Genomic DNA, 26,138 nt, shown 5'->3' with positions numbered 1-26,138 from the left:
ACCCACAGTTATCAAAATCCACGCACGGCCCTGGACAACGAGGACCATTTCCCATACCTCGGGAGTCTCTTATCAACAAGAGCAGGTCATTGACGACGAGATTCAACACCGCTTCCAGTGCAGCCTTCGGCCGCCTGAGGAAAAGTGTTTGAAGACCAGGCCCTCAAAACTGCCGCCAAGCTCATGATCTACAGGGCTATAGTAATACCCGCCCTTCTATATGACTCAGAGACATGGACCATGTACAGTAGATACCAAGTCGCTGGAGAAATACCACCAACGATGTCTCCGCAAGATCCTACAAATCCCCTGAGAGGACAGATGCACCAACATTAGTGTCCTCAATCAGGCAACATCCCCAGTATCGAAGCACTGACCACACCTGATCAGCTCTGCTGGGCAGGCCACATTGTCTGCATGCCAGACACGAGATTCCCAAAGCAAGCGCTCTATTCGGAACTCCTTCATGGTAACCGAGCCAAAGGTGGGCAGAGGAAATGTTCCAAGGACACCCTCAAAGCCTCCCTGATAAAGTGCAAAATCCCCACCGACATCTGGCCAAAGACCATCCTAAGTGGAGGAAGCGCATCCAGGAGGGTGCTGAGCACCTCGAGTCTCATCGTCGAGAGCATGCAGAAATCTTCAAGCGCAGGCAGCGGAAGGAACGTGCGGCAAACCAGCCCCACTCGCCCTTTCCCTCAACGACTGTCTGTCCCACCTGTGATGGGGACTGTGGTTCTCGTATTGGTATGCTCAGCCACCTGAGAACTCATGTTAAGAGTGCAGGCAAGTCTTCCTCGATTCCGAGGGACTGCCTATGATGATAATGCTGGGGAGCGGAGTAAGTTCAGGTCGATGAGGACAAAGGGTTGTGGATGTGCAGAACTTATTGTAGCATAAGATACAGGCCGTTAAACAGGCATCTGGGATCCTTGGGTTTATAAAGAGGCGTAGAGTACAAAAGCAAGGAAGTTATGATGAGCCTTAAAATAACACTAGTTTGGTCTCAACTGGAGTATTGTGTCCAATTCTGGGCCCCACAATTTAGGAAGGATGTGAAGGGCTTGGAAAGGGTGCATAAAAGATTTACAAGAATTGGTTCCAGTGATGAGGGACTTCAGTTACTTGGAGAGACTGGAGAAGCTGGGGTTGTTCTCCATAGAGCAGAGAAGGTTAAGAAGAGATTTGATAGAGGCGTTCAAAATGATGAGGGGTCTAGACAGAGTAGATGGAGAGAAATTATTCCCATTGGCGGAAGGGTCGAGAGCCAGCAGAGATGAGTTTAAGGTGATTGGCAGAAGAACCAAAGGCGACATGAGGAAAAACTTTTTCACACACCCTTTTTTGGAAATCTTGTCTAAAGGGTGGCGGAAGCAGATTCAGTAGTAATTTTCAAAAGTGAATTGGATAACGACTGAAGGGGAAAATTTTGCAGGGCTATAGTGAATTAGCAGTGTAGTGGCAAAAGAGCTGGCTGCGGCATGATGAGCCAAATGGCGGCCTCCTGTGCTGTATCATTCAACGATTCTATAAAGTTGTAGAAATTGAGCCTTGAAGTGAAGAAGACATGGATGAGGGTTCCAGCAGTGATGTGTCATAGAGGAGTGTAGCAGGCCCTGTTCCATAGGTGGCATTGCAGATGTACCAGATAGGAGGTCTGCGGTTCCTCTGTGTCAAATAGAACATCGGTTGCTCACTTGCGATTTCAGACTGAGCAAGTAGCTGGGGAAGAAATGTGGTTCGTGAGGGTTTCCGGGGGAAGGAAATTTAGTGCCCGAGGAAAGGATAAGGTGGTTGCGTTGATCAAGGAGAGTAACTGGTGAGGGGATCAAGGAACCAGGTAGCAGATCGTGCGGCCTATGAATTTGGTGAGGCCATTATGTATCGTGACTTCTTTGTGGGGGGGGCTAAATGATAGATTTTGTCATCTCCGAAACTGGGGCCATGACCAGGGCTTATCGAGGTTAGGATAGAAGGCAGGGGGAGATAGCTTGTGGTTGAGAGAAGTTTGGGATTTTATTTTTGACAGTTTCTCTGGATGTGATTCTGGTAAGGCTGCATTTATTTACCAACCCTGCGATGGTTATGGTGGGTCTTCTCCTTGAACTGTTGCAGCCCTGGTTGTGATGGCATTCCCACAGTTGTATTGGGTAGGGTGTTTCAGGATTCTGACCCAGAGGCGATGAAGGAATAGGATACGTTCCAGCTAGGATGGTATGTGACTTGAAGGTGATGTTATTCCAGTGATGATACTGCTCTTGTCCTCCTTGATGGGAGGCCGTGAGGCTGGGAGATGCTGTCAGTGGGGGAGAGGGTGAATTTTGAAATCGGGCAATGACTATTTGTCCTGAATGGTGTTGTGGATAGACTCATCCAGGTGATTATTTGAGCCTTGTAGATTGCAAAGAGGCTTTGAAGTCTCTTGGGCTGACACCCATTGCATTGCGTAACCCCACTCTTGTAGCTATTGGTCCAACTAAGCTCCTGGTTAGTGTTGACCCCCACGATTTTAGATGGCAGAGGGGCTCTGGTATGGCAGTGCTATTAAAGATCAAAGGCCTCGTCTGGTTTGAGATGGTTATTACCTAACACTTGTGCAGCAAGAATGTTACCTGCCAATCAACCCAACTCTGGGTGTTGCCCAGGTCCTGCTGTAGGCTGGCATTGAGTGCTTCATCATTGGAGGGGTTGTGACCAGAGCTGATCCCTGTGGAATCATCAAACAGCCCCACGCTTGATCTTTATGATGGCGGAAAGGTCATTGATGAAGCAACTGATGATTGGAGGATGCTGCCTTGAGGAACTCCTGTAGCATGCCCTATGGATGCATTGATTGGCCTTTGATAACCATGTTGGGTATGACTCCAGATTTTCCCAGTGACCCTGATTGACTTTAGATTTGTTGGCCTCCTTGGCACTCGTACTCTCTCCATTGTTGCCATGATGCTGAAAGCAGCTGCTCATGCATTCAGCTTTACCTGGATCAAAGTTGAGATGAGGTTCAATTTGAATCTCAACTGAGTATCTGCGAGCAGGGAATTGGTGAAGTCGCTTGATGGCATTATTGATTACTGCCTTAACGCTGCTGCTGATTGGGAGGAGACTGACAGGGCAGTAATTGGCTTGGTTAGATTTGTCCTGCATTAGGATGGGACATACCTGGACAATTTTCAACCACATCTGGTAGATGCCAGTGTTGTAGTGGAATAATCTGGCTAGGAGCCAGCTCATTCTGGTCTAAGTCTTCAGCACAGCATTGGACCCATAGCCTTCACTCTATCCAGTGTACTCAACCCCTTGGGCCATATAGATATGTGAAAAGAAAAAGATTAGTGAAGACAAACGTAGGTACCTTGCACTCAGATTCAGGTGAATTTATAATGGGGAACAAAGAAATGGCAGACCAGTTGAACAAATACTTTTGTTCTGTCTTCACGAAGGAAGACACAAATAACCTTCCGGAAGTACGAGGGGACCGAGAGTCTAGTGAAAAGGAGGAACTGAAGGCTATCCTTATTAGGTGGGAAATTGATGGGATTGAAGGCCGATAAATCCCTGGGGCCTGATAGTCTGCATCCCAGAGTACTTAAGGAAGTGGCCCTAGAAATAGTGGATGCATTGGTGATCATTTTCCAACAGTCTATCGACTCTGGATCAATTCCTATGGACTGGAGGGTAGCTAATATAACACCACTTTTTTAAGAAAGGAGGGAGAGAAGAAATGGGTAATTATAGACCGGTTAGCCTGACATCAGTAGTGGGGAAAATGTTGGAATCAATTATTAAAGATGAAATAACAGCGCATTTGGAAAGTAGTGACAGGATCGGTCCAAGTCAGCATGGATTTATGAAAGGGATATCATGCTTGACAAATCTTCTGGAATTTTTTGAGGCTGTAACTAGTAGAGTGGACAAGGGAGAACCAGTGGATGTGGTGTATTTGGACTTTCAAAAGGCTTTTGACAAGGTCCCACATAAAAGATTGGTGTGCAAAATCAAAACACATGGTATTGGGGGGTAATGTACTGACGTGGATAGAGAACTGGTTGGCAGACAGGAAGCAGAGCGTCTGGATAAACTGGTCCTTTTCAGAATGGCAGGCAGTGACTAGTGGGGTGCATCAGGGCTCAGTGCTGGGACCCCAGCTATTTACAATATACATTAATGATTTGGATGAAGGAATTGAGTGTAATGTCTCCAAGTTTGCAGATGACACTAAACTGGGTGGTGGTGTGAGCTGTGAGGAGGATGCTAAGAGGCTGCAGGATGACTTGGACAGGTTAGCTGAGTGGACAAATGCATGGCAGATGCAGTATAATGTGGATAAATGTGAGATTATCCACTTTGGGGGCAAAAACACAAAGGGAGAATATTATCTGAATGGCGGCAGATTAGGAAAAGGGGAGGTGCAACGAGATCTGGGTGTCATGGTACATCAGTCATTGAAAGTTGACATGGTACAACAGGTGGTGAAGAAAGCAAATGGTATGTTGGTCTTCGTAGCTAGGGGTTTTGAGTATAGGAGCAGGGAGGTCTTACTGCAGTTGTACAGGGCCTTAGTGAGGCCCCACCTGGAATATTGTGTTCAGTTTTGGTCTCCTAATCTGAGAGAGGACGTTCTTGCTATTGAGGGAGTGCAGCGAAGGTTCACCAGACTGATTCCAGGGATGGCTGGACTGTCATATGAGAGACTGGATCAACTGGGCCTTTATTCACTGGAGTTCAGAAGGATGAGAGGGGATCTCATAGAAACGTATAAGATTCTGGCGGTACTGGACAGGTTAGATGCGGGAAGAATGTTCCTGATGTTGGGGAAGTCCAGAACCAGGGGACATAGTCTAAGGATAAGGGGTAAGCCATTTCGGACTGAGATGAGGAGGAACTTCTTCACTGAGTTGTTAACCTGTGGAATTCCCAACCGCAGAGAGTTGTTGATGCCAGTTCATTGGATATATTCAAGAGGGAGTTAGATATGGCCCTTACAAAAGGGATCAAGGGGTATGGAGAGAAAGCAGGAAAGAGGTACTGAGGTGAATGATCAGCCATGATCTTATTGAATGGTGGTGCAGACTCGAAGAGCCGAATGGCCTACTCCTGCACCTATTTTCTATGTTTCTTAATGTCATGTGAAGTCCACCAAATTGGTGAGACATTGGTATCGTGATCTTAGGAATGTTGGAAGTCGTGTTCAAGCCTACAGCCCTCTATGGTTGCAACGGTAGCACTTGTGTCCTGGGAACAATGAAGGGTATCGGGCTGTCTGGGGTGGAGGTGGGGTGGGGATCAGGGCCATCAGAGATGGAGGCAATGCCATCCTGATATAGGACTTTGCAGGGCATCCTTAGTTATGGCTTTAGATCTCTTGGTCTCAATTTGACAAATCAGTGTGTTCAACCTGCAGCCTTGGGGTCACATGCAGCCCCCAAAACTTAGCAATCGGGTCCTAGAAGCCCAGGCAACGCCATTCCTTTTGCACTTGTATTTGTTGCCTTATTCTATTCGAATCAAGTAGGGAAGGGTTGTTCTTGGCACCGTTGCGTCTTTGGTGGATAAATTCGAGGTCAGAGCGGCGAGAGCAAGTTACTGTCAGCAGTATGAGATACATGCCAGTTAATGGGAACCTTGATTTAAACTTTATATAGGTGGTTCCTGAGGCTCCATGGTGCACAGCTCACGGACAGAAGCTTGGATATTTCTGGTGCAAATCACTGATATATAATGCCTTGTGCTGCACAGGAGAGTGATCACGCATGATTTGATACCAAGCCAAAGAAGGAGAATTTGGATAGGTGATTTGCTTGGTTGAAGAAGTAGGTTGAAGGAGCATCTTGATGCATGGAAGAGAATTGAACGGGAGAAAGGTTTAGGGTGGGAATTCCAGAGTTTAGGGTCCTGATGCTTAAAAGGCATGGCCGCCAATGATTGGGTGAAGGAAGTGGGGGTGGGTGTGAGAAGGAAGGTATCTGCTTTGGCACAGTGGGTAGCACCCTTGCCTCCGAGTCAGAAGTTTGTGGGTTCAAGCCCCCCTCCAGTATTTGAACCCATAATCTAGACTGAGGGAATTAACCAAGATCCATCTACCCGTGTGCTTATTGCTTGTGATGATTCCCACAAAACAGCAGTGACCATACTTCAGAACATGTCATTGACTGTGATGTGCTTTGGGAGGTCCTGAAGATGTGAAAGGTGCTACATAAATGCAAACAGTTGTCGAAAATATCAGTGCTTCACACACTGAGTCATTTTTTGGAGTGTTATGAATATAATTTCCTCACAACTAAGGCTCCCAATGCTGCCTGAATAATGTAAAAATACCACAAGCTAACAAGTATATGAAAATGAATGCAGCAGTGCCTACACTCCACACTATCAATCATGTGAGTGGGGGGTGGGGGGGAAGAAAGAGAACTATAACGTGCAAATGTTTGCAAAAAACATAATTGTTTAACATTTGGTTTATGTCAAATGGGCGACACGGCAGCCAATGTGCATTCAGGCCTAAATTGCAGTACCCCGTACTGCAAACGAAATCACGGTAAACCTTATTTGTGCCCCCAAATCCTGCTCTACTGAAGCTGGATCTCCTCTCCCTGGCTGACTTCCAGCTTACTCAGAATGGCTGCGCACGCGGAACTTCAGTGTACTATCTGGTCTGTGCTTGAGCCCCTATGAAAGACTTGTAAGGTCCCTCACGAGTGACAGTCCTGCTGTGTTGCCATCTTGACTAATAATAAAGTTGTATTTATGTACTTTGATCTAAATCGATGATGGAATGATGTATGATTTTCAGTGTGTGCTTTACTTGCCTGCTGTGGTTCTGTACACTTGCTGCCCACCACTGTTGTGTTAGAAAACCACCATTGTGTAGAAAGACCAGGTTCCCAAAATCCTTGCCCTGCTTTTGTTTTTGTGCGATGGTAGTCTGGAGTAACATGGGAAGCCATCATAACTCGCTGAGACCTGCACTGCTGGTGAATGCTGTATTTGGTATTGTGGTATGAGCTCTGCAGCTGGTGAGGGATCCTTTGTTGTGTCTTCTCAATGGGGGCAAGAGTATAGACTGACCCATTTGCATTTTAAATGCCAGAAAATTGTGCAAAAGAACTGCTGATTCAAATAACTAAATTGTCATTGATAACTTCAAGGCAATAAATACTGCCAACCAGACCAACAAGAGAGATTCTTTTGGGTTTTAAGTGTGAGCTTGGTCATTCACTGATATACACGGGCTATAATGCATCTCCACAGAACAAAAATGAGGTCATTTAGAAACCATATGCATAAGATATCCTTGTGCTGTGATCCACAGCAGATGTAGATGACTATATTGTGTGTAAGCTTTTTGCTGTGGGTCTGACTGGGCGTTTGCTGGTTATTTTGCCGGCTAATATATCTGTTACCGTATAAATTCTGACTGGAGGATACCACTGACTTCTTTGTACCTAAACATGATTCCAAGCTATATCCTGCAGCAAGCTTTCCCCACTCTGGTCCCACTGGTTACTGCATGTAATGAACAGAGAAACAAAGAACAGTTTCTCCTTCGATAAATGTCTTGCTGGTCCTCGAAGGCTTTGAATGTAGAGTAATCTGGTGATTGGAATCAATACCTTTTATGCCAAGGTCAATATATAAATGTGACGTTTCTTTTTAGTTGTACTGAAGTGATTTGTCTCTCTCTACATGCCTCCCCTGCCTCATTTAATGACAGTCCCAAGCAGTGTAAAAAGTTGCTCTACTGCAGAATATGCGTTGCATGTTCCGACTTGTTTCTGAAGAGCTTCTGTGGGTTACCGCCCAGATCATTCCCGATAATTTAACATGCAGCTTAATGCGACTAGCTTTTGTGATGCAAGAGTGAAATGAAATTTCTGCTCCTTCACAACTCTGCATGGGGCCTGCAACCTGCCCCATAACATTCCACCCATTCAATGTTCGTCTCTGAACGGGAAGGTGATTATCACTTTCTCTTTCTTTGCCCTCCTGTTTAGCAGTTTTTCTCTTTTTTTAAAATCTTAATCTGATTAATCCTCGCCATGAGCTGGCCAAGTTGACCACTTAATCTTTCAGTTATTGACAGTAAGGACAATAACATATTTTAAAATGTAGTTACTAACACAAACACCATTTGTCACTCCAGCCCAGCGTTCAGCGGCCGTGTGCTCAGTTACACACGTGGGCCGTACTTCCTGGGCTCTGTCTCTCTTGTATGGAGACTGATGCCACGCACCAAGATGCCGAAATTTCAAATAAACCAATCTCATTGTAGCACGCAGGTGACGTGAACATTTTTGATCCCGACACTACGCTGTTTTCTTTGAGCAGTATGGATCACACTGCATTTTTTTATGGTTAATTTTATTTCAAGCTATCAAAGGTTCTCACTGGTTGAGAATATGCAGCAAACCTATCCCTCCATGTTAGTATCGCATGCAAGCCTTTTTATTTAGCTAATTATCCAGATCCATTATGGTTGCTTAAATTGTTCCCTTCTGCATGCGTAACTGCTAGTGGAAATCTGCAAAGAGGCTTCTTGTAAAATTTGCTCTAAAAAATTAATTTTACATTGGTGTCTTTTTTGTGTTCATCTGTGTGTGTGTTTTTTTACTCCCTGGCATAGATCTGCAGTTTAATGCTGTAGTCTGGTGTTCAGCGCAGGCTCAGTTTATTTAAAGTTGAACTGCTCTGAGTGGAAGCCTTTCAGGGTCCTGACCTTGCAGTTTATTTACACCCTGGAGCAGGCTGCCTATCCCCAGTAGCTGCCCCTGATTGCTGCAAGAAATGATGCTGTGAAATAAGAACCCCAATGGCAGGGATTCATAATCTGTTGAATTCTAACTCTTCTTTCTCTGAAGGTCCAATAAAATGGAGGGTGATATTTCTTTTGAAGAAGCGCTGTAAATGTATTCATGACACATTGCTTGATCTTGTTCCTAATTTCCATCTCTTCCACTCCAGCTATCATCAGGGGGATTCAACCATGGGGTCATCACTATTCTGTCCCCCCACAATAACTGCAGACACCTATGCACGCGAGCACGTACTTTCCAGCAGGGATGATTGGATAGTGATCGGGAACTGGAAAGCAGTTTGGCCCTCTCTAACTCAGGAACACCGATTTACATACGATATGTATAGGATCAGTTATATTTGCAGAGAAATGCAGTAATTTCAAGTTGTGTTTAGGGTTTACCCTATTTATAACCCTCCAGGGTAGCCGCAGCCATTAATCTGACCATCGAGGTACCAGCGCACTAGGCCAACACGCATGGATGTTGTAGCTTTCTTGCTGCCACTACTCTGCCTAATAATCCCTCTGTTAAAGTATCAGACTCGCACGTTGATATTTTAACATGTCGCACATTCATGCGATAACTGGCTATTGTGTTTTTTAAATTACCATATTTAAGTATCTGTCCAAATAATACTGTATAAAATAGCATTCATCACCATTTTCAGCATGAATGCTTGTAAGCTGCTTTGAAAATATTTTATGGCTGCCCTTGCCAAATTTTCCCAAGCTTCAAGCTGTTGGCACTTCTGTAGTGTGGGGATTGACATTGCAGTCAGGACATTGTTCTAACAAAGTGGATTTCAAAATCATTAACTCCCCCACCACCCCACACACCACTACCCTACTGGAGCACTGAAACAGTTCGTGGTTGCCAGGTTATACAATATGTTCGCACTTTAAACAAATCTGTTGGTAAAGTACAAGTTCTAAGCAAGTCTCAACAAATGGGTCATTGTTAAGTTGCCTGCCCCCTCATGGGTTTTTTTGTCTACTATCTTTTAAATTTCACTGCAAGAAATATAAAGAAAACACATGGGTCAAACTGATTGGAGCCCAGCTTTCTTATATTGACCAGTGTGCTGCATGAGACTTTCACATCTGAATTATGGGGATGAGTTTTAAAGTTCTATGCTTAAATTTTTTTGTAGGTAAATTGGAAGCTTTTTGCTGTTCCATTAAATGGTGCAGGTAAAGAATGAAGAAATCCCATGTATATTTGGCATAACCGGCGAAATACTAATGGGTATTTAGTTAATGAGTAGAGGCAGGATTTGGGTGATAGCATTGTTTGGTTTTCAGAGTATTCAGTGAGTTGCCTGGCAACTTGCTCCTAGAAACGGGAGTGGACTAGGTCTCCCATAGCAACTGCTGTGAATTAGCAAACAATGTGAGCCAGCACAAACATAGCCAGCCACTTTGGCTTGATTTTAATTGAACATCTGTATGTGTTTTTCTCTGATTAAATAGTGTTTGTTACACATGTCAGTGGATATGTGAAGGTAACCCCATTAGAATATGTGGCAAGGTACAGGTTTATAACCGTTCATCAACCAATAAAGATGCCCCCCGCCCCCCCCCGCAAGCCAAACCTTAGCTCTTAGTAAAGCAAAATTGCATATTCTACAGGGTCAAGGCTGGTTCTTGCTGGATCAAAATCAAAGTATTAAACATCTAAAGTACCAGCTATATTATAAAACTGACATTGCTTTGTCCCAGATAACGAGAGGACATTTCCTTCTATCTTATACTTTATTCCAAATCTGGCAGTGATCCCCAACAAAGCCAGCTTTGCACATCTCTCTCTCTCCCCTCATTATAATAACCACTCTGCTCACTGGATTTAACCGCATAATGCAATGCAAAGGAGAAATTGGGCTTGGACAGGAATGGGTATGTTGTAGCTGGAGGTGGGGGCATATTATTGTTGCAACCCCGTTGTACAATTGGGGACCACCGCTGTTTTTTTTAAAAAGCTATTTTTCACTCTTGGCTGATGTCAAAATATTGCTCGTTTCTAACATCGTGGATGTGACCATACACTAAAGACTGACCATGCTTCACCTGCCGGCTTAGTCGGTAATAGTGCTTCCCAGTTTTGTCTAGATCAGGAAGTCCCAGGTTTAATGGCCAGGCTGTGCTGAGTGAGCGGAGGGTAATAGTGGAGGTGCTCCGATTGCTCTCTGCGCTCCCTGACACAGCAGGAAATGGGAATGGACAGATTGGTTGACGTTTAGCGCTCTTGGGTCACTACCCAGTGACTTGTCCTGGAAGTGTACGCGTGCAACCATTGGGTGAGGACAGAATTGGGCTCCGCTATGGTGGCCTTCACAGCTGAATACCCAACTGAAACTCACTGTCTCGGTACATGTGAAGAATTGCCACTCTGGAAGGTGAAGGACACCAATGGATTCCGACCCGTTGACAGTAAACCCCTCTACAAGCCGAGGCAAGGAAACTGGCTGGCAAAAACAATTCAATAACTGATGGGATGTTAAACTGGTGACCTGACAACTGATCTTTGAACTCTGACTTAATCCATGAAAATACCTAATGTAAAGATGAAGACCATGGGATTTTGTCAGCGATCGCTGGCCAGTCCTTGCTGGCTGTTGAGTGGAAGGTACCTGCAGACAGCAGGGAGTAACAGTTACTAATATGTAATTTGCTAGTAAAGTAACTCTGCAAACTTCAAATGTGGCAGTTCCTGCTAGATCATTGCTGATTACTGAGGAATAAACTGGAGTTGTCCCTTGATCTTGTGGTATACCATCAAGGGTGCTACCCAGCGCCGAGCCTGCAGCCAACATCTCACCGTAGGTAACTAGGCCCATACAGCAGTGCCTGGTCTCCAGTTGCCTTGGACCCGCTTGCCACTGGATCAAGATCTTGCTCAGCTAAGCCCGTGTGGTAGCCGGTGTGCAACGACCACCCCACATTAAAAGAACTCACACACAGGCATCTTCCACTCCTCTAACATGAAGTTCGGGACCTGGAACGTCAGGACTGTGATTCTCATATTGGACTGTACAGCCACCTAAGAACTCCTGTTAAGAGTGGAAGCAAGGCTTCCTCGATTCCGAGGGATTGCCTATGATGATGATGACATCCCTCCCTTCCCCCCACTCCACCCATCATTCCCAGAGCAAGCTGTTAAAACTCCAAATGTATTCAGCAGATCTTATAAAAATGACTGTCCATTTTGTAAATGTTCATTAATCGATTAATTCTCCTCCTGTCTGTCACAAGATCACTTCACTGGATTTCGACTGATGAGTTTGGTGACTGACCAGATTTCAAACTCTGCCTCCGCATTGAGCAGGTATTCATCTTTACAGCTTGAATTTATTTCAGGCTGTCCCCTCTCAGCCCTATTGTGGGGAGGCTCCCACAGAACCCATATAACTGGTCCTGAAACTGGCAGGTCTTGTTTTCAGTGCTTTCGGTATGCTTCATAGCCCAACCTTCTGGGCAACTTGTGTCTCTGACTATTTCTGCATGTCCCAATAAAGTAGTTAGCCAATGAAAAGAAAGGGAAAGAGACTCTTTCTGGCTGGAGGGGGCAGAGGGCTGTGATGCTGGCAGATTTCTGCACAGCAGACCATCCATAGCAGTTAGCCAGGGCATCGACAGCTGCTTGTATATTTACATTGCAGTCTGTATTACTGTTGCAAGGATGCAGATCAATTTACGTGGCACAAGTTTAAAAAAAAAAAAATTTGTTCTGGGATGTGGGCGTCGCTGGCAATGTTAGCATTTATTACCCATCCCTAATTGCCCTTGAGAAGGTGGTGGTGAGCTGCTGTCTTGAACCGCTGCAGTCCATGTGGTGAAGGTGCTCCCACAGTGCTGTTAGGGAGGGAATTCCAGGATGTTGACCCAGCGACAATGAAGGAACGGCGATATATTTCCAAGTCAGGATGGTGTGTGATGTGGAGGGGAACATGGAGGTGGTGGTGTTCCCATGCACCAGCTGCCCTTGTCCTTCTAGGTGGTGGAGGTTGCGGCTTTGGGAGGTGCTACCGAAGAAACTTTGGCGAGTTGCTGCAGTGCATCTTGTAGATGGTACACACTGCAGCCACGGTGCGCCGGTGGTGGAGGGAGTGAATGTTGAAGGTGGTGGATGGGGTGCCAATTAAGCAGGCTGCTTTGTCCTGGATGGTGTCGAGCTTCTTGAGTGTTGTTGGAGCTGCACTCGTCCAAGCAAGTGGAGAGTATTCCATCGCACTCCTGACTTGTGCCTTGTAGATAGTGGAAAGACTTTGGGAAATCAGGAGGTGAGACACTCGTCGCATAATACCAGCCCCTGACCTGCCACAATATAATACGTTTCTGGTCAATGGTGACCCCCAGGATGTTGATGGTGGGGGATTTGCCGATGGTAATGCCATTGAATGTCAAGGAGAGGTGGTTGGACCCTTGCTTGTTGGAGATGGTCATTGCCTGGCACTTGTGTGGCATGAATGTTACTTGCTACTTATCAGCCCAATGTCATGCTGCTTGTGGGCATAGACTGTTCATTTTCTGAGGAGTTGCGAATGGAACTGAACACTGCAATCATCAGCGAACATCCCCACTTCTGACCTTGTGATGGAGGGATGGTCAGTGATGAAGCAGCTGAAGATGGTTGGGCCTAGGGCACTGCCCTGAGGAACTCTTGCAGCGATATCCTGGGGCTGTGATGATTGACGTCCACCAACCACAACCATCTTGCTTTGTGCTAGGTATGATTCCAGTCAGTGTAGAGTTTACCCCCTGATTTCCATTGACTTCAATTTAGCTCGGGCTCCTTGATGTCAAGGGCAGTCACACTCTCCTCTGCTCTGGAATTCAGCTCTTTTGTCCATGTTTGGACCAAGGCTGTAATGAGGTCTGGAGCCGAGTGGTCCTGGCGGAATCCAAATTGAACATCAGGTCATCGTCATAGGCAGTCCCTCGGAATTGAGCAAGATATAAAAGGGGTCAGAGGGTCTAGTAAGAAGTCGGGAAATTGATGGGATTGAAGGCCGATAAATCCCCAGGGCCTGATGGACTGCATCCCAGAGTACTTAAGGAGGTGGCCTTGGAAATAGCGAATGCATTGACAATCATTTTCCAACAGTCCATAGACTCTGGATCAGTTCCTATCGAGTGGAGGGTAGCCAATGTAACCCCACTTTTTAAAAAAGGAGGGAGAGAAAACAGGGAATTTATAGACCGGTCAGCCTGACATCAGTAGTGGGTAAAATGATGGAATCAATTATTAAGGATGTCATAGCAGCGCATTTGGAAAGAGGTGACATGATAGGCCCAAGTCAGCATGGATTTGTGAAAGGGAAATCATGCTTGACAAATTTTCTGGAATTTTTTGAGGATGTTTCCAGTAGAGTGGACAAGGGAGAACCAGTTGATGTGGTATATTTGGACTTTCAGAAGGCTTTCGACAAGGTCCCACAAGAGATTAATGTGCAAAGTTAAAGCACATGGGATTGGGGGTAGTGTGCTGACGTGGATTGAGAACTGGTTGTCAGACAGGAAGCAAAGAGTAGGAGTAAATGGGTACTTTTCAGAATGGCAGGCAGTGACTAGTGGGGTACCGCAAGGTTCTGTGCTGGGGTCCCAGCTGTTTACATTGTACATTAATGATTTGGACGAGGGGATTAAATGTAGTATCTCCAAATTTGCGGATGACACTAAGTTGGGTGGCAGTGTGAGCTGCGAGGAGGATGCAATGAGGCTGCAGAGTGACTTGGTTCGGTGAGTGGGCAAATGCATGGCAGATGAAGTATAATGTGGATAAATGTGAGGTTATCCACTTTAGTGGTAAAAACAGAGAGACAGACTATTATCTGAATGGTGACAGATTAGGAAAAGGGAAGGTGCAACGAGACCTGGGTGTCATGGTACATCAGTCATTGAAGGTTGGCATGCAGGTACAGCAGGCGGTTAAGGAAGCAAATGGCATGTTGGCCTTCATAGCGAGGGGATTTGAGTACAGGGGCAGGGAGGTGTTGCTACAGTTGTACAGGGCCTTGGTGAGGCCACACCTGGAGTATTGTGTACAATTTTGGTCTCCTAACTTGAGGAAGGACATTCTTGCTATTGAGGGAGTGCAGCGAAGGTTCACCAGACTGATTTCCGGGATGGCGGGACTGACATATCAAGAAAGACTGGATCAACTGGGCTTGTATTCACTGGAGTTCAGAAGAATGAGAGGGGACCTCATCGAAACGTTTAAAATTCTGACGGGTTTAGACAGGTTAGATGCAGGAAGAATGTTCCCAATGTTGGGGAAGTCCAGAACCAGGGGTCACAGTCTAAGGATAAGGGGTAAGCCATTTAGGACTGAGATGAGGAGAAACTTCTTCACCCAGAGAGTGGTGAACCTGTGGAATTCTCTGCCACAGAAAGTTGTTGAGGCCAATTCACTAAATATATTCAAAAAGGAGTTAGATGTAGTCCTTATTACCAGGGGGATCAAGGGGTATGGTGAGAAAGCAGGAATGGGGTACTGAGGTTGCATGTTCAGCCATGAACTCATTGAATGGCGGTGCAGGCTCGAAGGGCCGAATGGCCGACTCCTGCACCTATTTTCTATGTTTCTAAGACTTGCTTCCACTCCTAAAGTGAGTCCTTTGATGGCTGAACAGTCCAATACAAGAGCCACAGACCCTGTCACAGGTGGGACAGACATTCGTCGTGGGAAGGGTGGGTGGGACTGATTTGTTGCACGCTCCTTCTGCCTGCGCCTGACCCTCTTCGCTCGCGCCGTTGAGATTCGAAGAGCTCATCGCCCTCCCGGATGCACTTTCTCCACCTCGGGCGGTCTTCGGCCAGGGACTCCCAGGTGTCAGTGGTGATGTCGCACTTCACCAGCGAAGGCTTTGAGGGTGTCCTTGTAATGCTTCCGCTGCCCACCTTTGGCTCGTTTGCCGTGAAGGAGCTCCACATAAAGCAATTGCTTAAGGAGTCTCGTGTCTGGCATGCGAACAATGTTGCCTGCCCAGCGAAGTTGATAGTGTGGTCAATGCTTCAATGCTGGGGATGTTAGCCTGGTCGAGGACACTGATGTTGGTGCGACTGTCCTCCCAGGGGATTTGCAAGATCTTGCGGAGACATTGTTGGTGATATATCCAGCGACTTGAGGTGTCTTCTGTACATCGTCCATGCCTCTGATCCATACAGGAGGGCGGATATTACTACAGCCCTGTAGACCATGAGCTTGGTGGTAGGTTTGAGGACCTGGTCTTCGAACACTCTTCCTCAGGCAGCCAAAGGCTGCACTGGTGCACAGGAGGCATCAATGTCTGCCTTTATTGATAAGAGGCTCCCGAGGTATGGGAAGTGGTCCACTTCGAGGGCTGCGCTGTGAATCTTGATGTTGGGGGGGCAGTGCTGTGTGGCGAGGACAGACTGGTGGAGGACCTTTGCATTACGGATGTTAAGCGTAAGGCCCATGCTTTCATATGCCTCAGTGAATACATTGACTACATTCTGGAGTACAGCCTCAGAAGTGAGCAGACGCAGGCGTCATCCGCGTATTGCAGCTCAACGACAGAGGTTTGGGTGATCTTGGAGCTGACGACTGCTGGACGGACCATTGCCTAATCTGATCCATCATCGATATAAACATAGCCCCAAAGCAGAGGGGACAGCAGAAGCAGTGCCACAAAAAAGTTAATGCTGGGGCACTTAAAGACCCAGCTAAGAGAGCCCTATACAGCCAGCGCCTCACAGCTAATCTGGCGTGCTTGATGACCCCGAGGTGCTGAATGCCCACAGCGCTTGGTCTGCCATCCAGATCTCCATAACCAGTGCCTGTGAAGAGGCACTTGGTTATTCGATCAGAAAACACCAGGACTGGTTTGATGAAAATGATCAGGAGATCCAAGAACGAATAGATCATAAGCGCAGAGCATTTCTGAGCCTCAAGCAACAACCCAACTCGAGCTGCAAAGCAGCGTTACAGACTGCTCAAGGCTGAGGTCCAACAAAAAACCCGGGACCTAAAGAACAGGTGGTGGATGGAGAAAGCACAGGAGATACAACAACTGGCTTACAGCCACGATAAGCGAGGATTCTTCACTGCAGTCAAGGTCACCTAAGGTCCAAACTCCCAAGGCCCCACCCCACTACTGGCCAAGAACGGGAAACACTCATCAAGGACACAGAGGCTGTCGGGGCCCACTGGAAGGAGCACTTTGAAGATCTCCTCAATCGAGACTCTACCTTTGAACATCGGCTAAGTGCCTCTTGATAGCACTGTCGACGGCACCTTCCATCACTGCTGTTGATTGAGAGTAGACGATGGGGCGGTAATTGGCCGGATTAGATTTGTTCTGTTTGTGGACAGGACATACCTGGGCAATTTTCCACATTGTCGTGTCGATGCCAGTCTTGTAGCTGTACTGGAACAGCTTGGCTAGAGGCGCGGTTAGTTCTGAAGAAAAAGTCTTCAGCACTACAGCCGGGATGTTGTCGGGGCCCATAATCCCTGCTGTATCCAGTGCGCTCAGCTGTTTCTTGATATCACATGGAGTGAATCGAATTAGCTGAATTCTGACATGTGATGGTGGGGACCTCAGGAGGAGGCATTTCTGATTGAAGATGGTTGCAAACGCTTCAGCCTTGTCTTTTGCACTTGCATGTTGGGCTTGGCCATCATTGAAGATTCATGGAACCTCCTCCCGTTAGTTGTATAATTGTCCACCACCATTCATGACTGGATGTGGCAGAACTACAGAGCTTTGAACTGATCCGTTGGTTTTGGGATCGCTTAGCTCTGTTACTAGCGTGCTGCTTCTGCTGTTTAGCATACATGTAGTGCTGCGTTCCAGCTTCCCCAGGTTGGCACCTCAATTTTAAGTACGCCTGGTGCTGCTCCTGGCATGCTCTTCTGCACCACTCATTGAACCAGGCTTGAAATTCCTCCTGTAGTGCCAAAAGGGACCAGTCATATTCTCCAGAGGTGATTAGATAGGAAATGTAAGTTTCCATCGGGCTTCCTTTTGATCCTATGGCTCTGTTCAACAGTTCTGTCAGCAGCAACCTGGGCTACTTCCATTGCATTGCAAGGTAAGCAAGGCAGCTCTGCTATCTTCCATACTGACCAAAAGAGGTGGGGTTGCTGTCAGTGACTTTGGTTGTGTTATATACTCTTGCTTGTTTTGCAGAATAAACATGAACAGGTGATCTTTTCCCAGATCTCCCCACAGAAAGACCCATGAGGCCTGTACAAGCAGCCAGAGTTAACTAGCCGTCTTTTGGCATCACCTGCAATGCTCCTTAGGTCGTACAGTCCTTGCCAAGCTACAGAAAAAAAGACTTGCATTTATATAGCGCATTTCGCAACCATCGGTTGTCCTAAGTGCTTTACAGCCAATGAAGTACTTTTGCAGTGTAGTCACTGTTGAATTGTGAGAAACAAGGCAGCCAATTTGTGCACAGCAAGCTCCCACAAACAGCAATGCGATAATGACCAGATCATCTGTTTTAGTGATGTTGATTGAGGGATAAATATTGGCCAGGACACCGGGGAGAACTCCCCTTGCTCTCCTTCAAAATAGTGCCATGAAATCTTTTACGTCCACCTGAGAGGGCAAACAGTGGCTTGGTTTAACATCTCATCTGAAAGACAGTGCAGCACTCTGCCAGGACTGCACTGGGAGTGTCAGCCTAGATTTTTGTGCTCAAGTTTCTGGAGTGGGATTTGAACCCACAATCTTCTGACACATTGGTAAATATATTGTACCTAAAACACTCAACTGCATCCGAAAGCAGCACAGTGCAGAAGCTTGTGTTTGTGTTTTCCTATTCTGCTGCTGTGGGGAGAATATGGGTTCAAGCCTTCATGCTTATTAATTGCCCTCCAAGTGTCAGCTCATAATCCATGCCAAGCTGACTGAGCAATATTTCAACGCATGTTTCAGCACTAGTGTTGCGCAAGAAAAACCTGCTTGTTTCACTGGGATTGAAAGTTGTCAATATGACCCAGATATTTGGAAGACACAGCTGGAGGCCTTTGGAACCGAAGGAATTAGTTGGAAAGAGAACGGAAGGCCAATAGAAACCGCTTTCTCTCTTGTTGGTTGTACACAGACTTGAGGCAGGGCATTTTTAGAAGATGAGCCGATAGTTTCTGAAGGGGGAGTTACATTCAATTTCTGTGAAGTACAAAATATGTAACACAAGCTGTTAAATGCAACTTTCAGAAACTGATTTTTTTCTCAAAGGAGCTTTCTGGAGAATTCTATCTCTTTCCTGCATGAAGGTGAATTTTCTTCAGGACTAGTAATCATTTGTTTTTGAGACGAGAATACTTTCCAGTGTGAGAGCATTTAACTGAATTTATTGAGCATTGCTGTCACTGCAATAGTGGGATTGGGAGAGTTTGGAACTCGTTTAATTTGTATACAAATAGAAGTTCATCGCTTCTACCCCACTGAGATACCCCTATATAGATTTTACTGCTGTGGTGTGTGATGCAGATGATAGTTTGTGAGAGTCACCGTGCCTGGTTATGTTCTGCAATTTGTCTGTTTACTCACACACACGGTTGAGTTCCCTTTGTTACTGTGGAATGACTGGCAAGGACCCACCCCACTTGCGAGTGCAGTCAACATCCGTGGCGAAATTTGAGGAGTGACATTGATAATATGAATATAATCGGTTTCTGTCTCCTGACTGGAATCAATCTGTTGTGTGCATGTAGGAACACTGATCTCTCTTTTTAATTCTGGAAATCAGGTTTTTAAGGACTCCATACCTTGTATTGGACTGGAGCACACAAATATCTGTTGACACTATTGTAGTGCTGAGAGAAAAGACTGAGGGGTGACCCATTCGAGGTGTCTTCTTTCGGATGAGACATTAAACCAAGTCTCTGCGCTCATGTGAAAGTAAAAGATCCCATGGCAGTATTTGAAGACGAACAGGGGAGTTAGCCCCGGTGTCCAGGGCAATATTTATCCCTCAATCAACATAACATAAACAGATTATCTGGTCATTATCCCATTGCTGTTTGTGGGAGCTTGCTGTGTGCAAATTGGCTGTCGTGTTTCCCACATTACAACAGTGACTATACGTCAAAGGTATTTTATTGGCTGTAAAGTGCTTTGGGATATCCTGAGGTGAAAGGCGCTATAGAAATGCAAATCTTTATATTCTGCAATCACTTACATTTTTTTACATTTCTAGTTGAAAAAATTAAACCTGATGACCGGCTCAAAGCTCAACATAGGCTGGACAAGACTGGTGATCACTTGACTCATTTGTTTGACGTTTTTCTACTATCTTAACGGATGGTACTGATTGAAGTCACCGGTTAGCAAGGCCATAAAAAAAAGCAAACCAAGCACACAACTGATTGATTCCAGTCTGGAGGCAGCAACCTATTGCAAAGTAGGGAAGTTATGGTAAACCTGTATCGAACCTTGGTTAGACCACACTGCGTACAATTCTGGTCGCCATATTATAAAAAGGGTATAGAGGCACTGGAGAGAGAGGGTGCAGAGAAGATTTACAAGGATGATACCAGAAATGCGTGGGTATATATATATCGGGGAAGGATGAACAGGCTGGGTCTCTTTTCTTTTTGGGGGGGCGGGGGGAGGGAGGGGAAAGAAGGCTGAGGGGTGACCTAATAGAGGTTTTTAAAATGATGAAAGGTTTTGATAGAGTGGATACAGAGAGAATGTGTCCACTTGTGGGGAAGAGCATAACTAGAGGCCATCAATATAAGATAGTCACCAAGAAATCCAATCGGGAATTCAGAAGAAACTTCTTTACCCAGAGAGTAGTGAGAATGTGGAACTCGCTGCCACAGGGAGTGGTTGAAGCGAATAGTATCGATGCAATTAAGGGGAGGCTAGACAATTGTACGAGGGAGAAGGGAATAGAGGGTTATGCTGATAGATTTAGATGAGGAAAGACGGAAGGAGGCTCGAGTGGAGCATAGACGCCGGCATGGACTGGTTGGGCCGAATGGCCTGTTTCTGTGCCGTATATCCTATGCAAGTCCATTTCGGGTTGGAAATTGGTGGTTAGTGGTGTGCCACAGGGATCGGTGCTGGGACCACAACTGTTTACAATATACATAGATGACCTGGAAGAGGGGACAGAGTGTAGGGTAACAAAATTTGCAGATGACACAAAGATTAGTGGGAAAGCGGGTTGTGTAGAGGACAGAGAGAGGCTGCAAAGAGATTTGGATAGGTTAAGCGAATGGGCTAAGGTTTGGCAGATGGAATACAATGTCGGAAAGTGTGAGGTCGTCCACTTTGGGGAGAAAAAAAAACAGTAAAAGGGAATATTATTTGAATGGGGAGAAATTACAACATGCTGAGGTGCAGAGGGACCTGGGGGTCCTTGTGCATGAAACTCTTTTAGGAGTAAACCAAAAAACATTAAACCGTGCCCCCCGATCTGGGGGAAACACCAACATTTACAAGGCCCTTTTTAAAAAAAAATTTTGTTTTTTTTGTGGGCACAGAATCAAATTTTTTTCCAAGTGCCCCCTATAAAAGGGGAGGGGGACACTAAAAGCACCGGCAATTAAAGCAAATTAACTTAAAAAAACATAAAATCAAATTAAAATTTGGTTGCCGGGCGTGATGATGCACTCCAGTCCCTCCGGTGCCCACCTCTCGCGGAAGGCCGCGAGCGTACCGGTGGACACTGACGTGTGCATGAAACTCTTTTAGGAGTAAACAAAAAAACATTAAACCGTGCCCCCCGATCTGGGGGAAACACTAACATTTACAATGCCCTTTTTAAAAAAATTTTTGTGGTATTTTTTGGGGGGTTTTTTTGGGCACAAAAAACATATTTTTCTCCAAGTGCCCCCTATAAAAGGGGAGGGGGGGGGGAATGGGGTCCTTGTGCATGAATCCCAAAAAGTTAGTTTGCAGGTGCAGCAGGTAATCAGGAAGGCGAATGGAATGTTGGCCTTCATTGCGAGAGGGATGGAGTACAAAAGCAGGGAGGTCCTGCTGCAACTGTACAGGGTATTGGTGAGGCCACACCTGAAGTACTGCGTGCAGTTTTGGTCACCTTACTTAAGGAAGGATATACTGGCTTTGGAGGGGGTACAGAGACGATTCACTAGGCTGATTCCGGAGATGAGGGGGTTACCTTATGATAGATTGAGTAGACTGGGTCTTTACGCGTTGGAGTTCAGAAGGATGAGAGGTGATCTTGTAGAAACATTTAAAATCATGAAAGGGATAGACAAGATAGAGGCAGAGAGGTTGTTTCCACTGTTCGGGGAGACTAGAACTAGGGGGCACAGCCTCAAAATACGGGGGAGCCAATTTAAAACCGAGTTGAGAAGGAATTTCTTCTCCCAGAGGGTTGTGAATCTGTGGAATTCTCTGCCCAAGGAAGCAGTTGAGGCTAGCTCATTGAATGTATTCAAGTCACATATAGATAGATTTTTAACCAATAAGGGAATTAAGGGTTACGGGGAGAGGGCGGGTAAGTGGAGCTGAGTCCACGGCCAGATCAGCCATGATCTTATTGAATGGCGGGGCAGGCTCGAGGAGCTAGATGGCCTACTCCTGTTCCTAATTCTTGTGTTATGTTATACAAGTAGTTTTGTTTTAATATTTTGAATGTCTGTAACCCTTCCAGGCCAAGTTATTTTTCACTTTGAAAGTAGAATTACAACAGGCACCAAAATGAAGTGTTGAAAGTCCAAACTTTGTGGGGAAAACCCCATGATCCTCCCAGGATATCAATCTCCTCCCTTCAGAACTCTCCCCTTTCAGTTATTGCACAGCTCACTATAGCCTCACTGTACTTTTATGTACTTGCCACTTTTATATACTTCGGATTTTTCCACTGCAATAAAACTGAATAATCTGACGAAGAGTCATCAACCTGAAACGTTAACTCTGTTTCTCTCCATTGATGCTGCCTGGCCCGCTGAGATTTGTAGCATTTTCTGTATTTATTTCCGATTCCAGCATCCGCAGTATTTTGCTTTTGAACAAACTAGTAGCCCTGCTGCTTGTCATCTTTTAGTGCTGGGCCATTGTCATGAGGCCTATATTTCAGGCTGTCTGGTTCTAGTATTAAGACGATAATTGAAGGCCCAGCCTGCACTTGAAGGGAGGTAAATTTAAAACTAATCTGGGGAAACAATATTTCAGTGCACGAATGGTCAATCTATAGAGATGGTGGAAACAGTTATTATTAATGCATTCAAATGTAAATGAGAGATTTCTGACGGAAAATAACATTTTGGGATCCAGTATCTGAGCAACGTGAGACATGCCGTGTGGTGAGTGCAGCGAGCTCGGGGGGGGAACTGAGGACCTGTGGTTCCCAAAGCGCTCCCCCACCGGGGGTCTCCTCACCGTGTCTGGGTCTGCTGTAGATTCATCGATAGAGATTGATCGCTGTGATTGGTCAACAGCTCCTATATCGTATCATGTGACTACTGGGGTGGGAGAAGGCGAACTACATGAACCGTGGTCTTTTTCTCATCTAGCAATTCCTGTGTTTCTGGGGCCATCTTAGCTGATTTTCTAGTTTGGAGTGTACAGCTAATGGATGGAATGGCTTATAGCTTTTACAGTGCTGGAAAGAGTTGCAGAATGTCATACTCTGTACAAAAGTCACCTCAAACATGGCGTTAGATATGCAGGCATTTCAAAGATGAGTTGGTGAATCTGGCGTGGCTCCAGAATCAAAGGGAAAATAGAATATGACTGACCTTGGAATTTTGTGGATCTTTTAAATGCAATCCAAGTGAAGATGAATGTTTAGCGTTCCATAATGTAAACATCCACATCTATTCATTGGATTTTTAATAAGATGTTTCTTTCTTGCAGTTTTGACACAGGCTGCTAGCCTTGGCTTAGTGAGTAGCACTTGCTTCTAAGTCAGGAGGTTGACTGTTCAAGCCCTTCTCCAAAGAATTGAGCACAAAATCTAGGCTGATACTCTAGTGCAGTACTGAGGGAGTGTTTTTCAGATCCTGTGGCACTGTTTCGAGTAAGAGCAGGGGAGTTTTCCCCGGTGTCCTGGCCAAAATTTATCCTTCAACCAACATCACTGAAACCGATTATCTGGTCATTATCTCATTGCTGTTTGTGGAACCTTGCTGTGTGCAAATCGGCTGTTACAAGTCACATTACAACAGTGATTACACTTCAAAATGTCTTCCCTGGCTGTGAAGCACTTTAGGACATCCTGAGGTCATGAAAGACACTGTATAAATGCAATTCCTTTTATTTTGAAGCTTTGCAACTTTGCTGGTATTACCTGAATCATAGAAATCAAAGTTGAAATCATGATGAGCTGCAATCTCTGATCTGTATTTAATATTATTGTGTAGTATTAGTCCCTGATGTCCTGTAGCTGGCCACAGATCTTACCAGTTGTCTGTGTCACTGCTGCATGTCTAGTCTGTTTCAACATCTCCAGGATTTCTCTGGTTAATGACTCGTTTGTCTTTTTCTGTTTTGATAGAAACTAGCATGCAGAGTTCAGAGGGTGTGCCCGACTCGGCATCGACCGTGACCCTGCGGACATCCGCTGCTGGTCCACCATCCGTGCAGGCTGCAGTGGTACAGCAAGTGCCAGCGCCACAACAGGTGTGTATCCAGAGCACTGACATCCGATGGGCCAATATCTGTTTCATTGTCTTTCAACTCTTTCTACGCTATCTGCCTTCCTGCAGAGTCCTGCAATGTGGTTAAATCTAAACTGTTTATGCCTCTTCTAAGCCAGAGCCTGTGCACCCTGTTTCTAGTGTTTGAAGCAATGTTGCACATTTTATTGGCTTCAATTTATCTACTGTTTTAAGAATCTTGACTACTTCAGTACAATCTTCCCTGAACTTTCTTCACTCAAACAATCTGAGTCTGTTCAATCTCTTCACAGAGCTTAGGCATCCAAGCCATCAGTGTGGTTGTACTTTCCCATACTGGTTCCAATGGCAGTAAGGCAATCTGAATTATACGCCGTACTCATGACCTTGCATTTGTCCACCTTCAATGCCATTTACCACCATCCGACCAACTTCCCAAACTGTTCCTATTCCTTTTCTATTTGGCTTGCCTGTTCCCTATTGTTTGAAACTGCCCTCTAATTTAGTGTTATCTGCTAATACACAGCTTTGTTTCTCACCCAACTCAAACAGCAATGACCCCAGTAATAATCCTTGTGGCACCTCAATAGTGATCACTAGTTGATGCAACTCCAGTCACAGTTGATCTTTGCTTTCTCTGGTCAACTAGTGTTCAGTCCCCTCTGAGGCTTGCCTCTATCCCATGTCTTTCTAACTTGTGGACTCGTTGCTTGTGTGGCATGGCAACAGAAGCGTGGCTGAAACTTAAATACACCACATCCATAGGATTCGCTTGCAGGAAGTTTGTTGCCGAAAGCATCCTTCCCATAAATCAATGCTGACCCTCTCTCGCCATTCCATACATGTCTGGAGTGTTTCATTGTCCTCGCTTTCAGGACGCTTTCTAATACTTGACTCCGGTCTGAGGTTAGGCTCATTACTTGCCTATAACTGTTTGCTCAGACTCTATACTCATTATTTTTGTAGATTGGTTTTATGCTAGTCACTGTCCAATCCTTGAGCAATCCTTCAGTTTCTAGCAATTCCCTGTAGATTGAGGCAAGGGAATGCCAGATTTCACAGGCCATTTCTTTGAGTACCCCTGTACGAAGTCTGTCTAGGATTGGTGCCTTGTCTTACTCCAACTTCCTCAGCCTATCCATGGAGGCCTTGTCTGAAACTTCCTTTTTTTTTTTCTTCACTGTGCTTCCTGGGATTTCAACTTCATGATGGGAAGACTGCCCATGGTCTCCTTCAACACAGAAAAGAAGAAATCATTTAGTATATTTGCTATCTCTTGGTCATTTGATGTCAGATTTAGGATTTTTCAATGGCCTTGCTATGTCTCTCCCCACCTGTTTGCTGTGAATTGCTATTAGAAATAAACTCCTATATCTATGCACTTGTCACTTTCTCCCCCACACATTTTAACTTTTTTTTTCATTTTTAATTTTTATGTCTGCATTTATAATGGTAATGCCTGTGGAAACTCATCACTCTACAATCTGGCCACTGGGTTCTCTCAAATCTTTCAGCATGCTTTCTGAAATTTTGAATGTGCCATTTTTTTCTCAATAATTGAAATTTCTAATAACTAAAATAAGAGTTTAACCAAAAATAATACATTTTTAAAATTACATATTTAACAAAGCCATGATGGTTTAGTTTTGTCTCCATGCCTTCATTTAAAGCTTTCACTTGAAGGGTCTTGGTGTTTCCCCCGAACCTGGGCTTGGGTTGAGTGTTTGCCCAGAGCTGTGACACTGAGCTGCATTTGGATTGTGCAGCCCGAGC

The 26,138-nt window shown here is 45.4% G+C and overlaps 1 protein-coding gene across 3 annotated transcripts in view; it reads left to right on the top strand.

Moving 5' to 3' along the window:
* The window catches only part of LOC139228723 (DNA-binding protein RFX2-like), a 108,171-nt gene that overhangs the window by 6,183 nt on the left and 75,850 nt on the right, over nt 1-26,138 (top strand). For all 3 annotated transcript variants that reach the window (XM_070860012.1, XM_070860010.1, XM_070860011.1), the window contains exon 2: nt 24,245-24,369. In XM_070860012.1, coding sequence (XP_070716113.1) covers nt 24,253-24,369 — 117 coding nt within the window. In that variant the 5' untranslated portion in view covers nt 24,245-24,252. The remainder of the gene's footprint in view (nt 1-24,244; nt 24,370-26,138) is intronic.

The sequence above is a fragment of the Pristiophorus japonicus genome, chromosome 18 (assembly GCF_044704955.1).
Source record: "Pristiophorus japonicus isolate sPriJap1 chromosome 18, sPriJap1.hap1, whole genome shotgun sequence".
NCBI lineage: Eukaryota > Metazoa > Chordata > Chondrichthyes > Pristiophoridae > Pristiophorus > Pristiophorus japonicus.
The sequence above is the reverse complement of the archived record's forward strand: the minus strand, read 5'-3'. Positions and strand labels throughout refer to the sequence as shown.